At 40.8% G+C, this 18,174-nt stretch overlaps 1 protein-coding gene across 20 annotated transcripts in view; it reads right to left on the bottom strand.

Moving 5' to 3' along the window:
- Window positions 1–18,174, bottom strand: part of EHBP1 (EH domain binding protein 1) — a 229,740-nt gene that overhangs the window by 158,806 nt on the left and 52,760 nt on the right. For all 20 annotated transcript variants that reach the window (XM_074579200.1, XM_074579202.1, XM_074579203.1 and 17 more), the window contains exon 5: window positions 16,135–16,188. In XM_074579200.1, coding sequence (XP_074435301.1) covers window positions 16,135–16,188 — 54 coding nt within the window. The remainder of the gene's footprint in view (window positions 1–16,134; window positions 16,189–18,174) is intronic.

The raw sequence follows: 18,174 nt of genomic DNA, 5'->3' as shown, positions 1-18,174 counted from the left end.
AATAAAAGAATAATTCTTTTCTAACGCTGATACTTATTCCACACAGTCACTCATTTCTGATGGGGGATCTGAGGGATCACAAAAGCACAATACAAGTTATACGTTGACTAAATACCATCACGAAATGCTACGATATAAAGGTTGGAGGGATTAACACAAAAGGTCCCACTCACTCCAAGACAAATGTCTCCTTCATAGTTCAGTTCCCAGCCACCCCGACTGCTCAGTCAGCCCTACCATTCCCCAGCGCTGGGACGGACCCGCCAACCACACACCCCAAAGGCTTGCAAAATCTCTTGTTGATACTGGCACATTTGTAGAGGAGATTTTAATTACCACCACACCAAAAGAGACTTTTTAAACACAGGAAGATCACCCAATAGTTTCCGCTTCAAATCTCAGCGCCTTCTAAAACAAAACTTCCACAGAGGAATTATGAATTTGCCAGCCTGGCAAGGTTTACACTCGGCTTCCTCCTTTCTCCTCCTTCAGTCTCCCACCTTTCCCAAGCAAAGAATGTGAGCCATGCAACAAAAATCCCTATTTTTAAGTATTTTCTATTTGCGAAAACCTTACACAATTTAATTGCACGTTTATATAGACACCACTTTTAAAAATAAATGCAGAGAAATTAATTTATTAGCATACATTAAAACATGTTGGGTTTTGCTATAACAATAAAATTACTTGACGATTTTCAAACAAGCCGTAAGTGCTGGTGGGGGGGGTGTGGGGGAGGAGTACAATTCATTTTTCTAAATATATCTTTGTATTTAAATATTCTGCTCTAATACTTAAGCTGTTTTACACACTCCTACATTTCAGAAATTAACCGGGCTGTGTTTATCTTCTTCTAATTCCATTTTCTCAAGGTACTCGATCTTTTACTTTCAGGAACAGACTACAGTATGAAACACTAAGATTTCAAAAGGAGAAAGGGCTGAATTTTAGTGCAGGATGTTTTATCCTTACTGGGATGGTAATTTTTCTACTCCCTCTACTGGCATATTTTAAAAGCAAGGAAAGAAAATCCTGAACAGCGTTCCAGCTTGTAAAACATAATGAGAAAATATTTTTTGTAACCTCAAAATAATTGTTTGCACAACTTGGCAAAACATTAATCTCAAATCCTGGGGATTTTTAAGCCATCAGCAATTTTTGGGCAGATTTCTTTGGTATAAAAATTAACTGTGCGCCTCAAAATAAACATCCCAGACCACTTTCTGTTAGAATTACTATCAAGCAGTCCCATCACCTGTCACTGCTCAGATCAAAACAGATCACTCCCTAAAACATTCTATATGGCTAGTAAAAGACCCTAAGAGCGATCTATGGAATATAACTCCATACAATTAGCACGGGTCTACAGAAACGAGCAAAAACATCCTGAGCTTAACGAGTTGCTACTTAAATGTTAGACAGCGCTCTGTGAACCATTTTATATTAAAATTGGATAGTTCTAAACATCACACATACAAGAAGTATTGTTTGACACAGTGCCATTTTGATGATAAATTGCAATCTACAGCTCAAATAATTCTACCCAGGGATTAACATTTCAGAGGCTGAGCCAGAGATTATGTGTGTGGATCTTGAATTTCATCATCTCCCTTCGGCACAATAGCTTATTCTTCCTTTTTTCATCTATTCTCTCATGAAGGGTCAGGAAAGCTTAGCCTTGCTGTTTCATTCATTTCATCTCTACATTAACCAGATACCTTGCAGTCTTTAGTTCTTACGTGTTATTCCATTACAAATACTCCAGCTACACTGCACTATGCTACGGCTAATGAGGTATGTACCAAATCAAAGGGTGCCATCAAGTGGTTGTAGCACACTACGAGCATTATGCAAAGTTCGCGTTCTGCAAGGGGTTTCACCAGGACACACTATCCAGGGCGGCTTAAACACTGCCATAATTTAAAGCTTTCGGGAAAATTCAGATGCTGAGGGATGGTGGCCCCACACAGTTTCATTTCCTTCCTTTTAAATTCTAAGGCTCAGGCTAACAGCTGGCACCACCACACAGGAGACATCCCTGTCTCTCACCGCATGGGTCAGCAGGCTCCAGGATTGTTTTGGCCATTGCGTGCTCAGCTACTCATCGCTGTGCACCAGAGGACAAGTTAAGAACAGCCTTCATAACCTCTGAAAAGCCTCCCAACTAGCACTGGGACAAGAAGGGTGGGGGTTTCACAGAAGACAGGGAGAATAAATACAATTACTTGTGCCACCGCATCCAGTTTCAAATCAAACTGAGTTACAGATTACTTGCTAATCTATAGTCATACTGAAATTGAAGATGATGAGGGAGCTTTTCCCTGCAATGATAGTGATGAACACCTTTGGCATTACTCAGCAACTTGAAGTAAAGATGACTTGATAGATCATTCTCCAGCACAAGCGTTTGATCTGACCCAAACAATTTGCCTTCCCAGATGAAACACTCCATAGCCAAAACCCATTTCATGTTTAACCATTTTCTTCTTATCCATACACTATCAGCTCTAAATCACAGCCCATTACTCCAACTCACCTTTGTCTGGCAGGTAAAAACCAACCAACCAACAAACCAAAAACCACTTTTAATTGCACTGAGACAGATTTTTCCAATGAAAAAGAATGGTGCCTTTCTGAAAACTGTGGCTACCTTGCTGCCACAGGAAAAAAGTTTTGCCCATGCCACAGGACACAGAAGAGAGGGGATGCGATGAGACAGAAGATTACCCAATCGTGTCTCACCAGATCATGGCCATCCACACCATGAGTTCCAGAAGCTCAACTGCCACTTAATATACCGCCTTCAAGCTTGCACTGGCAAAGAAAATATCAAGAAAATGTGATTCAAATGTAACTGATGAAGATAGATATGATTCTCTTAATTTCTGAAAGGGTTTGGCTCCACAGTATATAAAGCTGCACAGCCATGACCAAACCAGCACAATCACCGACTTTTTAAGGACATAATTAACTTCAACCATATTTTTCCTGTGGTAGTGACAAAGAAATGTCCACGCTCAAGAAACGGTCAAGGCAAAGGAGGTCCAAATTCTTCTGAGATTGTTCCCATCTGCCCAAAAACTAGCAGCAATGTTCCCCCATAGGGTCTGTCTACACAACCTGTTGCCAGCTCAGGCAACCGCTCATAATTTGGGATGCCTACCACAGCCGCTCTGAGGAAGCATACAGTCACAACGCACATGTCTCAATTTTCATCAACTGTAAAGCAACACTTGTGTGTGGTGGACCAAAGACAATTGGAAATTATAACACAGAAAGAAGTCAGCCCTTAACATTCCCAATGTTGTCACTCACAGCCAACTTCACGCGTCCCCATGTTCCCCTTCCACTTCCTCACAGCCAAATTCCCGATTCTGCAGTACAGAACCTTCCCAGGAAACCTCTACACAAACTTCCAAAGACTGAACTAGAGGTAAGAGAAAAAAAATAATTAAGAAATTACCAAGAATCAAACTGAAAAGAGCCAAGCTACTTCCCAAAGTATTCCACAATATGTAATGGCTACAGAAATGAAAAAAAGAGAGAAAGAGCTTGGTTTTCATGGAGCAACAGAGGGCTGCTTCATTGGGAGACTGCAGAGGAAGGATGCAGAGGTAGTGATGGAGTAGGCAGCATCGAAGCCAGAACTATTTCACCAAGTGCAGGTGAAACACCCAAATTGTTCCACAGATCTCAAATATCCTTTGAGATAATACCCTTCCTCAACACCATCCATGCTAGTTATTTATGCAGTCTACTTATTTAATACCTCAAATCCTTCCTAATAAATGAGTTTCTTTGGTTATAATATATAATTAAAGTTATATAATATGAATTAAAACTAATTATGGGGAAGATTTACACAGATGATTCATGGAACAAGCACATGAACTTTATACTGATTCTTCACTGACAGATTTTTAGGGTTATTTTCCAAATAGCCCATTTTGTTCTTTCGCTGACAAATATATAGACAAAATCCCCCCTAACTCATCACGCTCCTTCCCATGGCTGCTCCTGGGAGCAAGCACCCAATGCCCCAGCATTAAGGGGTTTGGCACTTACCGGAGCTACTTCTGCAAGAGCGTTTCCCTCGCTCTTATTCCACTTTAGCACAGGTACAGCTCATTCTCTCTGCTCCTTGTTTCCCTGCTGCCCACATTACTCGACCATACCCTTTCCCTTGGTCTCACCTTTCTCTTGCAGACAACAATTCCTTATGCAGCAACGTTAGCCACATCTCGCCTCTTGTGCTTCTCGTTTTCAGGGAAAGATATATTAAAGGACAGAGAATACCAGAATAGTGGGGTTGGAAAAAAAACCAAACAACCAACCCAAGGGTGGGGAAAAAAGGTGAAAAGATTTAAGGTTTTGTCAGAGACAGATTTTGCTGGCAGTTGATTTCTGTGTTCTTTTTCTATTCTTTACTGAATTTATTTAGCACTTAAACGTGGAAAGCACTAACAAATCTCTCACTTCAAATAACTTCCCACTCTTCATCAGAAAAATGCAAATATAATTTATTTCCATTTCGGGGATGTGTTTTATAGGCAAAATTAAGAGATATAATTCTTCATGCAATTTTCAACATCACTTCTGATTCGGTAAATATTGTATGTGATTTTTGTGCTGTGCCTTCCCGCAACTGGGGACTGTTCCATGAAGTTGTTTTGCTTTAGGGAGCAAAGCTTTAGAGAGTTTCCCACATCATACCCCTTGCTGAGCAAAATGCTCTTATGGTATAAATCATTAAAACTACGTGCAAAAACTGAGAGTCTTTAAAGAAAAATCTCTGAAAACTAGTAAGCGTATTTATTTTTAGCAGGCAAAGTCCCCAGAGTCAGACCTGGCAGTTTCCTATTTCAGGCTGTGTAACGGCAGGGTATTAAAACAAACTTATAGATCCTGGTGCCCATCACGCTCAGCCTGCCAGTCTGCCAAACTGCTACACTTCCAGTGAGGACAGTCCACTTTGTTCTCAGTTCTGGTCTGAAGAAAACACCCCAGAAACAGAAATATTACTATTTAACAGCACAACGTAACATGTAAGGGTATCATCTTCAGGCTTTTAATTAATCACGTTTGGTATATTACTACATTTTATTTTTCAGGACACTAGAAAATCTAAGAAACATTTCGTAAGTATAGACCACTGCACTCAGAATAGCAAGCTTTGAGCTCAGGGGTGCAACTCTGTATGGGTCACGAATTTGGCAGAAATTCAGTTTAATCTTATATGTTATGTTAGTAAGCGGAACCACAGAAAACATTGAACAGCTACAAGATGTCATTTTATGTCACTTTATTCAATGACATTTTATTCACACAATCTTTCCAGGCTCGTCTCAGATTGCCACTACACCTAAGCTAAACCAGAAAAAAAGTTCACTTCTGCTGCCTTGTCAAGATTCAAGAAGCAATTTGGCCCAGATATAGATAATGCAAAACAATAAGAAAGGAGAAGCTTCACGTGAAAAAACGAATATGATGGTGCAGTATCAATTCAGAATGAAGAATACGCTGGGAGCAAAAAACCTGAATGAAATGGCATCAATTAAGTTATGGAGGTCAATTAATTTCCATTATATTAAACTCTATTAAGACAGCTAACAACCAAAGATAAGAGGCTGAAGGCAATAACACTTGCTGCTATTACACTGCCAGATGATTTTCCTAATAACAACGGTTTTCAAGAAGCTAGAACTCTTATTTTTCTGTCATCTGGCTACTGTTCTGCTGGTGGCCACTATTTTTAAATAATATGCTCCAAGTTAAATTACAACTGCCTGCAGGTACAATCCTATCCAGTTACTTAATGCAGAGCTACATTTTACACAATAATGGATATTTTAATTCTTTTTTGACACATATTTCCATACCTTGAGCACATGCAATTGCGCGGTATTATCTCAGATCAACCAACATATTCAATTGGACTCCCAGATTATCTGCCTTTGAAGGTGACTTATGTCAAAAATATTTTTTTCATTAAATGTGTTGCCATTTTTTCCATTTTCCACACTGAATATTTTGTACTACATGGCTGCAACATATGCTGTTTTAATACCATACAGCTACCAGGTCAAAAATGAGATTTATCCATCATAATGTTGCCCCAGACAGTGGCATTTTACATAATGATATTCTGAACTGCGTCGAGAGCAAACACATATCCGTGACTGTATATAAATGTAAAAGACACTCTCAGACACATAAAACCGGAAAAAAAAGTGGCGAGTTGAACAAGCTTAAAAGCAAATACTTTTCTATTAAAAGGCAAGTTGCTCGGCTCAGCTTATGCCTAGAGTATGATTAGAACCCCACTGTAAAACAATTACCAAGACACTCTTCTGTATTTGATGTCTGAAAGAGAAACGACCTCATGCAGACTCTGTCTCTTGTGTGCGCTGGCAAGTATATTTTACTGCTGATTTTCTATGAATAAACATATGCTAAGAGTGGCTGAAACACACTGCTGGTTTTAAACATGCCTAATGTAGTATTAAAGGTTCGTTTCCAAAGCTGTCTGCCTTCTTTATCAGCTTCCTCCCTCCAGCTGGCAAAGAATACCACTGATAGCAACTCCAGCACAGCCCACTTAGCTATAGGAGACATGTCCTTCTAGCAGGAAATAACCCTCCCCAAAACCTAAACAAAATGGTTCTAGCAATTTAGAAACCTGTTGTACGCAACTGTGAATCAATAATAGCCATATGAATTATATGTCATCAAACTCATTTCGTTGTAAATGTTGCAGTGTACTGCACGTACTGAGCTCGTGAAGCTGGAGCCTGATACCCAGGCTGTGCTGCCAATGCCCAGCAGCATCCTCTCTCCGTCTTCCATTTGCGAGACCTTCTCATCTAATTGTAGCATAAATATCAGAAAATAAGATGTCTCCCCTTTTCAGAAAATTCAGTAATACAGCTTTCAAAACTGCCGGAACATCTGCCAAATTGTATTTGATACAGATCCACTTAGCGCAGTTATTAACACAGCATCCGAAACAACATAATTTAAAGGACAGTTTGGGCACTACATTTCATTTGGGAGATAAATATCAAATAACAAAAGAAAAATTTTATAACTATTCTTGAAAAAACAGTAGAGAAGAGTTGGATGGACTCACATTTCACACTCTACTGATTCAAGATAAATAAGGTATTAAAAGTGTAAAAAGTTAATTACACATTAAAAGTTCTTGCAACAATTTACCTAAAATTCTCATTTAGATAAGATTTTTGTCATCTCACAGCTGTGGTTTAATAGATTATTACATATTCATGATAAAAAGGATTAGCGGTGCCCCTAATTTCAGGTGATCTGGGCACAGTCTTGTTTTGGTCAGAAGTAAAACGTCCATTGCAGACTAAACAGCAGCAGGGCGCGAGTGAACACCATCTGAAGCAGGCTTTGCTTCCGTGTACAGGGGTTTTGTGGGTCAGAATATAAATGAATGGAGAGAGCTGCTCAGAAAAGCTTACCCAGCACTTGCCCTCACGATCCAGGACCGACGATGCCTCCTCTCTGCCTGCTGTGCCATACAGGGGGGAAAACACTCCCAAACGCCCCACGGCTTTCATCCCTTGCTCACATAACATTTCATCCTGGTTTTAGCCATACAGGACTAATTTCTCTTCTAATGCTGGGGAAAACTGCACTTTCAGAACACTCTAGTGTCTGAATTTGTGAAAATATTTACTATATAGCCAGCTAGTCTACATGGGTTTCCAGGTCTCAGTGTTTTCGAGCTCAGCAGGTGCAGGGATGAGGAGGAGCGAGACCCGGGCACTTGACCCAGGCTGGCCAACAGGGTTATTTCATATATAAATTAGAAAGTCTGCTGTGAAGTTCTCTCTGTCCTTGATGGCTGCGATCCTGAGAACTTCTTGCCCCAGTGTCGGTCCGTGAGCCCGTCCCTTCCTCCCAAAGCCACAGTGCTCGCAGTGTCCCACATTTGCTGTCCCCTGCTGGGAGTGCACAGCTTCCTGCTGACGGAATGGGCTGAGTAAAATCCTTGTATATTTTATATTGGGATAGGGATCAGTATTTCTTCTTTTGTATTATTAATGCTAATTATTTAGCCTTATTCTATTAAATCTGTTTATATATCAACCCTTGGGTTTCCTTGCTTTTTTCCCCCCGATTCCCCTTCTCAGGTGGGGAGGGGTCATCAGTTGAGAGAATAATTGTCTAAACGACAATAGATTGTTGTGGGTTTCTCAAACCATAATACATTTGCACTAAATACAGGTGGTAACTTACTTGTCCTACAGCATTTAGTGGAAAATTTCACCACAAGAACTCAAGCGTGCAACCCGTTTCCGTTATCTTCTGTGATTTTCAGAAGGTGCCCAATTGAAGCAGGTTGTTTAATTAACTGACCCTGTAGGGTCGGTGCAGACGCAGCCAGGAGACTCACCCACCCCTGGCCATCCACCCTAACCCAGGGTAATTCCCTTTGTGCACAGCTCCCCCCACTCCCCCCCCCCACTCCTTCCCAAAGACAAGACCCTGCCTCTGATGGTGTTCTACTTTCAGGAAAAACTGCCCAGAAAGGCCACCGTGGTGCACACAAGAAACAAGAACACGTTACTGCAAAAAACACCAGATCGCCCCCGCCCCCCTCCGAAAGATTTCCTACCCTGTCTCCTTCAGAGCCCAAGCAGCCAATCAAGACGACGATTTCTGCAAGTTTTGCTCCAAAAACCTAATCTCAGAGATTTCTCAACTAGAACGAAGTGCTAAATATTTAATGTAAGCAAAAACTAAAAGTAAAACAAGTTTTCTGATTCTCTATTACATTAAAGCGGAGCGAGAGGGAGATGGCTGACAAAGCAGCATTTAATTCCTAGCTCTATCTAGACCAGAATACCCAGCCTAATTTACACAGACAGACAGTCACAGTTCACATAATCACACACAGCAGAATATGACAGGGGAATTAAAGGACCAGGAAAGCATGTCTGAACGATGAGCTTCCTATTCTAAATGTATTAAATGCAGACATTTAATTCAGAAAAAGGCCAACCTGGTGGGTTCTTATTTTAAGCAAAAATTTATTTCAAGCAGAAAATACAAAACGAATGGTGGAGCTTTCTTTATTACTTTTTCTTAAATAAAGCAAATAGCCAATTTAAACTGAAGCTCCCACATGCTACAAAGATGCACTAGAAAAGATAGCCAAGATTTTGTAATAAATTCTGGTATAGCAACTGATCAGCAAATAAGGAATCATCTTATTCCGTATGCAAGTCTTTTTCCCCAGGTTCTTTCTGCAAATGGCATTGACAGTACTCAGAATTTCAATTCACTACGCTACGCTGGCATTTGCCTCCCAACATTTATTTCCAGGAACAGGTAGGCAGATTTGACATCTAGACTTGGGCTTTTATTCTGATGTAAAGCAAAACTTGCTCTCGCGAAGTTAGTGTCGCAGCACTGCTGTAGCGAAAGGGATTTAAACACCCAGTATAAAAGTCTGATTTTACCAAAAGTCTGGACTAATTACTATTCAAATTCAAACGCTATTTCTTGAAAAGCCTCACTTGGAAAAAAAACATATTCAGAGTTCTATCTGAATGAAAACTTGTTGCTAATAGCTCATTTTATTGTATCACATTTAAAATCGGTCACCTTTAATACTATAAACAAATTCATTTCTACATCTCATCCACCTGCCCTCTCTTTCCCATTACTTTCACATTATTTATCACCTTTATTTGTGTTGTCATGCCGAAAAATAACAGATGGGCATTTTAGGAGAGAGACATTATCTCTGCAAACCTGTGAGCGATACAACATGCTTTAGGGCATTCAAAATGAGAAATCATCATAAGCAACCATGATACAGAATTTCAAGGGAGGAAGCCACAAAACAACGCACTTGTACCAATAAAATGATTGTGTCAAACGTTCTGTAACTTTTTCTACTGATTCTTTCATTTTGAGGCTTTGCCCACATTTGAGTTCAGAACTCTTTTAGGGTTAGAGTTTCTGAAGTTACACAAGAGCAATAGACAAAAGGAAAAGACAGATCTCATTTTTCAGCTTAAACTTGTTATTCTTTATAACTGTGTGCTGCAGGCTAGCGTGAACAGCAAACTAACTCCTTTTTCGTCAGTTCAGCAGCTTTGTTGGACATATTTTCCAGGAGAAAGCATTTAGAATACCCTTCTTGATTAAGGTTTTAAAAAAATGACTGGAAGCACAGATGCGTCTCACAGAAGGAGGTACATCTGACAATAAATCACTGTCAAACTTGAAAGCTTGGCGTGGTTTTCTTCACCATTCGTTACCTTAATATTCAAAAAGGCACTATTAGACAACAAAAAGGGACAACAAAACATTTTGGAATACTCTCTAGACAGGATAGATGCAGAAGCGAATTCAGTTTCCAAGATCTTAACAGAAGAAGAGCCTGGAAATTCAGGGCAATGCTTCACCAGGCAGGTGACGGTGTGCAGGCAGAGCTGGGCGCTGCCTGTCCCTGAAAGCAATGGGCAGCGCGAGCAAAGCAGGATCATAGAATCACGGAATAGTTTGGGTTGGAAGGGACCTTGAAAATCACCTAGTTCCAACCCCCCTGCCCTGGGCAGGGACACCTCCCACCAGACCAGGTTGCTCAAAGCCCCATCCAGCCTGGCCTTGAACACCTCCAGGGATGGGGCAGCCACAGCTGCTCTGGGCAACCTGGGCCAGTGTCTCACCACCCCCACAGTAAAGATGCTGAAATACTCACTCACATAAATGAGTCCTTAGAAAGAGAACGCTAATGATCTGCTAGTCCAATCAAGGGAAATGAAATCCCATGTGCAACCACAATCACATTATTGTGGTTGATTAGTCAGAGGTGAGAAGAAAGGAGGGAACCTCCAGCAAAGCAAAAAGCAGAATCTCTTCTCCATAAAAGAACAGACACGGAACAGCAGCCTTAAACAGAGATCTAGGCCAGAACGATTCCCAACAGCAAGGGGAATGGAGGACTGGAACAGGCTGTTTGGAGACACTGCAGGGACCCTGACCCCATCTTAAAAAGTTTTAAAAAATAGTTTAGGCAAGTGTTTGCTTGGAATGATGCTGCCTTGAGGCAACAGAACAGGGCAGACGAGGCTGCCTCCAACCCCAGCCTTCATGAATCTATGAGCAAAGCTTCAAAACCAGGCAGGGCGTTTTTCTCCATTCATCTGCCACATTAGTAGGTCTGGGATGTCCTCTTCTGTACTTAGCAAAGACCAAGCTTTAATAGGCCTGCCACATAAAGAGAGTAATGTGGTTAGTATCAGGAATACAGCGATGATTGCCAATGCCTTGATTACGTTGATGCTACTGGCAAGGGCTCACACACCACAACTCTGGGCCCTACGTACAAAGGTGAAACAGAAGGGAAGACGGAGAAACCTACTATGCACCTTGGGACATATTATCATAGATTCGCTTAGGTTGGAAGGACCTCAAAGATCATTTAGTTCCAACCCCCCTGCCCTGGGCAGGGACGCCTCCCACCAGACCAGGTTGCTCAAAGCCCCATCCAGCCTGGCCTTGAACACCTCCAGGGATGGGGCAGCCACAGCTTCTCTGGGCAACCTAGGCCAGTGTCTCACCACCCTCACAGTGAAAAATACATGCCACTTATAAGCTATTAGAAATACAAATCTGGGCTCAAAAAACACTTACTGCAAAAAGCTGGCAAATTCGTTTCATAGACCAATTTTTTTACCCTCTGAAAACATACTATGACTTTTTCAATTTAATTTACGAATGTAGGATGTAGCTGTCTACAAAGCTGTCAGCAAACAGGCAAATGTGATGGTCCATTCTCAATGGATGTTCTTATGTGCTTTTCTACGCGTTCAGTATGCTAGGAAGCAAAATGCTATTTTCCCATCACTTCAGCTACCTTTATTTTAGACAAAGTTCTTGCACATAGAGTCAGTGAAAGCTTCAACACATCTGGACCAGTTTAAACCTTCGCTCTTCCCTCCTGTCCCTTTCTTCTTCCATTAGGTAGACAATCTGCAGAGATCAAGAAACATAGCCCAAACTTCAGGTCAGCTCAACTCATCTTAGAGATGCAGTTGACTAAAACTCATCAGCTGCCCTCATCCTGGCACCTCTGAGGGGATGCTTAATGATTGTCCCAGCACAGGCCACTTCACTTGAAAACTGTTTTACTGTTAAGAGGCAAAGATGTATTTAGAAACATGCACTGTTCTTTTACTTAAATCAGAGAGCACGGAAACCACACAGAAAATCTGATAGAGGCATTAATGCTGTTTGTGAGAGTTTGCCTTGGTACCTATAGAGTCTCCTGCCACGCAGAAGCTCTCTGTTGAGCACTGGTATACCAGAAACCCTGAGAAAGCAATTCATAAGAGAAGTCAGAAGTTAATGCTGAAAAAAAATTAACACTGGAAGTTGGAGCTCAGACAGTGAAAGGAAATAAGTGTGGCAACAGCACATATTCAAACTACCTGTAAGAGCAATGAGAAAGAAAAATCACTTACTGGAGAAGTGGCTTATATTTTTAAATAGAAGGCAACTAGTCCTTGTTCTCCAAGCTGAACAGGAAAAATAAACTAACACCAACCTGTAAGATTTTGAAAGCCTATTACCTCCCCACAGATGGGTAAGTCTTATTCTTAGCTATTAATTTCTTGCTCTCCAACTTGCAACAGCCGATCTGAACATCCAGTGTTATTATCCAGAAGAGCATAAAAAACAAGACAACTCCAAGAACTGCATCATGAAGAAAAAACAGATAATCAAATACACAGAGTACGGTTAAATAAAGATGAAATTAGAGACAAGAAAGTTAGCAGTAAATATACAGATGACGCAGCTGTGAAGGAGGTAAAGACATCAGCCTCTTCACTGATGGAAAATGAATATCAACACGTAAATACTAAGAAACTGTGCTATGATCAAATTATTTATGGATTAGACATACAGTAGATGACAAAGGTTCACTTACGAGAATAGAGTGACTAAGACATTAAAAATACAGTTAGAAAAGAAAATTCCTACAATAACCAAGGTGATGGATCACAAAGTACATGTATTTGCAGGGTTAAAATAAACTGCACCCACAAACAAATAACACAACAAGAAACCCAGATGAAAAACGAGGAAAAAAAAACCCACCAAACCCCCAAATTTGTTGCTTCATTTTCATTTACAGCATGGTTATCTTGCACAAATCACCTCACCACTACTTAAAAATTCCTCTGAAAGTCCACAATAATCTTCTTTTGAATCTGGCAGTATCTGCCAGCAGAGGCATTGAACTTCAGCAGAGTCTCTCTTTTAGCTGATCTTTGCTTGGCCATACTGAAGCATTACAAAATTATTTTGGAAACTGATTTTTAACAATAATTAAAAAAAAGCTCAAAAGACATGTTTTTAGCAGAATTCTGATTGCTTCATAATGAAAGAACATCCATAAACTTTTCAGGCTTCAGTATTTTCCGTTTGGAGTGCTGCTACCCAAGGCAGTAGGGAAACCTGCAGCCTCTGAGGGCACAAGACATACTTGGACAAAAAGGAAAATCCCGCAAAGGACCATAACGTCCCTGCACCTGTGACCTATCCTAGCCAGGTTCAATAACAAATATGTTCCTTTAAAACCAGGAAAACCACGTTAAACCTAAAAGGGGTAAATATTGACAGTTTTGGGATGGAAGAGATCAACCTCCTGTCTCCCCGGCTCTCAGATTTTGAACAAGCAGGTGTTTTGTGCTCTGAAGTCTCCACCATTTGTCACTTGCTCCAACAGATGAACATATTTTCATCCACCACTAAGTGGAGCTGTTACTCTTGGAAAAGAGATTCTCCATATTTTCAAGTATATTCGCGGACCAGATTTTTTTTTGGCAGTATCTACAGTTTTCTGTAGTGTTTCATAAAAAAACCAAACCACAAACAAACAAACAACCCCCCCCAAAAAACCAAAAAAACAAAAGAAACCCAACCTGTTTTTTATATATATTCTGAGGATGATACAGAAAAGGTGGAGAGGGACTCTTTATCAGGGAGCAGAGCAATAGGACAAGGGGGACGGTTTTAAACTGAAAGAGGGGAGATTTAGATTAGGTATTAGAAAGAAATTCTTGACTGTGAGTGTGGTGAGACACTGGCCCAGGTTGCCCAGAGAAGCTGTGGCTGCCCCATCCCTGGAGGTGTTCAAGGCCAGGCTGGATGGGGCTTTGAGCAACCTGGTCTGGCGGGAGGTGTCCCTGCCCATGGCAGGGGGGTTGCAACTAGATGGTCTTTAAGGTCCCTTCCAACCCAAACCATTCTGTGATTCTATGACTTATATATATTCTAATCAAAGAACAGATATCTACTTACCAGTGACTATTTGGCAGTTCTCATGGGATGAACTAATGGCATAACTAAGGTCGCAAAGAATAAGTTTGCACATAACAAAAGATTGCTCCATCACCAATATATAGGGGAACTGTTTCCATCTGTTTTGGCAGAGGCTGCGTGCTTTGGGCCACAGCAACTGAAGCAACCTCCCACGCCACAAGCATTACTGCAGCTCAGAGAAGATTTGAGGCAGAAAGCGAGAACAGCGCGCAGTGGCTGTACTACCGCCACCTCTGGATATCATATGATGACGTGTGAAAAAAAGCAATGTGTGATAAAGCAGGACATAAAGTCTACATGCCCACTACAAACTTCTGAAAAAAATCTGCTGCAATGCCACAGGAAACCCAGCTATACCCAGAGGGGCTGGCTGAGAAATACACCGACATTGTTTTACCCAGAGTTACTTGTACGGTGACAGTTGGTGATGGAGACTTCCCTGATTAAAATAAACTAAGTGAGAAAGAAAAGGAAACTCCAGGAAACAGTAACTAAACTGTGTTTTGTGTTCATAAGTCTCATAAACGAAAATAGAAACTTGACATTTAAAAACAAAAGTATAAATTAAGCACTTGGCTTTCAGCCCTTTTAAAATGTTCAGTCACTGGTCATCAGAATAAACCTTAGCTTTGGACACCCAAATTACTTCTGATACCAACAAGAAAGAAAAAGCAGCTTTCTTAAGCAAAATAAGGATAACATGCAAATTCCATTGCTTTCCCATACTTCAGTGCTTTGTGGCACTACTATGACTCTTTAGACGAGCAAGTTTTTCTTGCTGTTTACAAGCAAAGTAAATAAAAATTAAATCATGTTACTGAGAAATAGTCCAGAATTAAACTATAGTAATGAGAGAGAAACACACTGTCTTGATATTACAGTCCTTTTAAACGTATTTCAAAAAGAACTTTCTTCTTCAAGGGAACTCCAGGTAAAGCAGGTCCCCAGAGCGGAAGCTGCAGCCCAACACGGGGAAGGGAAAGGAAAAAAGTACTTCACGAAGCACTTGCTCTATGCAATGTTAAGCCCTGCTGTTTGGCAAAGTGTGTTGTTTGTACAGCCCTCAGGAGCTCAGCTCTCCGTGAAGTTCTGGGAGCTCCTGACTCAGAGGAGTCAGAGATTCCCAAGAGCCACCTTTTGGGTTTTCGTTGGGTGCCCAGGATGGCTCCCCCATGCAGAGGGAGCAGGACTGGGATCCCAGGGAGCACGTCTTGACTCTCTTGCTCTTCCCTTAGGAGACCACGGCTGGTCCCACCTCTCCACCCTGCCTCGGTTTCCCCACCTATGAAACGCAGGTGACGAAACCGTGCTCTTGGCTAAAGAGTGGCGTTCAAAACCAGGCAGGGTGCACTGCCGTTTGGGATGTACAGATGTCATAACCCAGCTCTGACTTGTTCACTCCCCTGCTCATAGAAAAATAATGTGTCATAACCCATAAAACAATGAGTCATAACCCAGCTCTAACTTGTTTACTCCATTGCTCATAGCAAAATAATGCAAGGAAGACTGATGCTTACAGGGAAGGAATTTAAGCAGTGTAGTATAGTACTCCCCTCCCTGTTTTTTAATTGTAACATAACAACAGGTATTTTAATAAGCCTTTATTCCTACAGAGCAAGGTTTTACTGTGGTTCAGCACCTCACATCTTACTCAAATTTTTTTCAGCATTTGGACACCCTTTAATCCTTTAAATGATCTTACACGTTTTTAAGAAATAAGCAATACCAAAAAAAAACCCCCAAAACAACAACATTCCAGCTTACATTCTCTATGACAAATGTCCATTCTTTGTCTTCAAACTCTTCGGCGTGGGGATCCTAGAAAAACAAAACGGAGAACTTAAGTCTAAATACAATCCAGGGTGCAAGAAATTGTAACTCAGCCAAGATTTTCACATACTCATAGAAATATTTTACCCACTGAAGATGACAGAGGAAAATATTTTAGCTGGGTTGTAGGCTTCAATGGACGTCAACAAGATGACGAGCAAGTTGGTGTAAAACTGACAGTGAAGATTTAATAAAGACCCCTACAGACACAAACATGAGGCTGACTCTGATAAAGGCCTGTAACTCTATTTCCTTTCATCCGGGGCAGAAGGAAGATAGATCTCACTTTAATTCTGAAGTTCCACCTTCCAAATAAACACAATTAATCTACATCTTGCAGAGAACAGTGGAGGAAGGCACTGCTCCAACCTGGCACAAGAAGGCATACACCTACAGCAGGCATCAAGAACATCACCCCAGCCTCCTCATGCCCGGACTCCATCAACATGAGCAGAGACCCAAAGTCACAGCTTCTGCACAGTACCTCGTTTCACTGCAGATTTCTTAAATACCTATTCCTTACTTCACAACATTTCTATTACATCACACACAAGGATCAAAAATCATTTTCACCAACAGGAAGACAAATAACAAGGTTCATATATTGGGCATTTGCTTCCAATTTAATGAGCTTTCAATCCAGTGCTGCAGTCTGTATTGAGGTTGTCTGAAATTAAGGTAATGGTGGAGACATTAGGTCATTGCCTTCATGACTCTATCAAGAATCCGACTTTAAAAAAATACTTTATATATATATGCATATGTGTGTGTGTGTGTGTGTGTGTGTGTGTGTGTGTATGTGTATGTGTATACATATAAAATCTGTCAAGCAATCTTAGTTCTGACCAACCACAGCAAAATAACTTCCACTTGTCTTGCAAAACAGCTTCTCACACTGCAAGAATGTGACTTTAGGCTTTCTTCTGACATGAAGCCTCATTTTGCTATACCTCAATTTCATCCAATTATTTCTAGTTATAGGAAACCACTCAACTACTCCTTTGCCTCTGACACTTGCATGCTATAGACACTTGTAGATAAATGTCACTCCCATCTAATCAGCACTTGCCACCAACATATACGAGACCCCTCAGCACCTGCAGAGTTCTCTTGCTATTATTTGGAGCCTGCTCACAACACAACAACAAGCACCACACCAATTCCATCTTGCTGCTGTAAGTTAACAAAACAGATGGAGAGATTTTGCTTTTACTTTGTTTATCTCCGTTAGTACCGTCTTTCCTTTCTATATGCCTTACATTCAATCTTTACAACTCGCCTTATCTTAGTCTTTGCTTTAACCATCCTTGTTTCACTTAGTTTTGCCTTGAAGTCAGACATACCGTCAGCAGAGGGTCTGTATCACCGTACTACACAGGATTCTTTTAACTAGGTATCAGCAAATGCACAAAATAAAAGTAACAAGGTTACAGGGTAAACAACCACTAAAAAGAATTATTCTTTTCTTTTTCCAGCACACAAAAAAAGTGGGAATGTGTGCTCTTAAATAAACCTCCTCTATGAACAAGCAACAGGAACATTTCTAAAAGGGTGTCATCCTATCTCCTCCAGTGCAATTCTTCCGACAAAATCCAGCAAAGGGGGTTGACTGCTCTGCAGCCCCCCATGTAAAACACTGGCTCTGCTTGCAGGAGTCCCCCCACTGGGCATCGATACGCTCACAGAGGAAATTCAGCAACACATCAGACCTCTGGCACCATCATTAGCTGGGTATTTAACAGCTCCAACCACAGGTGTCATACACAATATGCATTTTAAAATGCATTACTCCAACAGTGGGATATAGTTTCATTGAAAAATTACAAGAAAATGTTACTAGAAACTGACGTCAAATTTTGTTGGTTTTTTCCATATATGAATAAATTTTTAGAGATTAAAAAAATCAGAATAATTTAAATACTGCAAATGAGAGTAAAACACATCTATTTTTACCCATAAAGATAGAAGGGCAAG

The sequence above is a fragment of the Larus michahellis genome, chromosome 3 (genome assembly GCF_964199755.1).
Source record: "Larus michahellis chromosome 3, bLarMic1.1, whole genome shotgun sequence".
NCBI lineage: Eukaryota > Metazoa > Chordata > Aves > Charadriiformes > Laridae > Larus > Larus michahellis.
The sequence above is the reverse complement of the archived record's forward strand: the minus strand, read 5'-3'. Positions and strand labels throughout refer to the sequence as shown.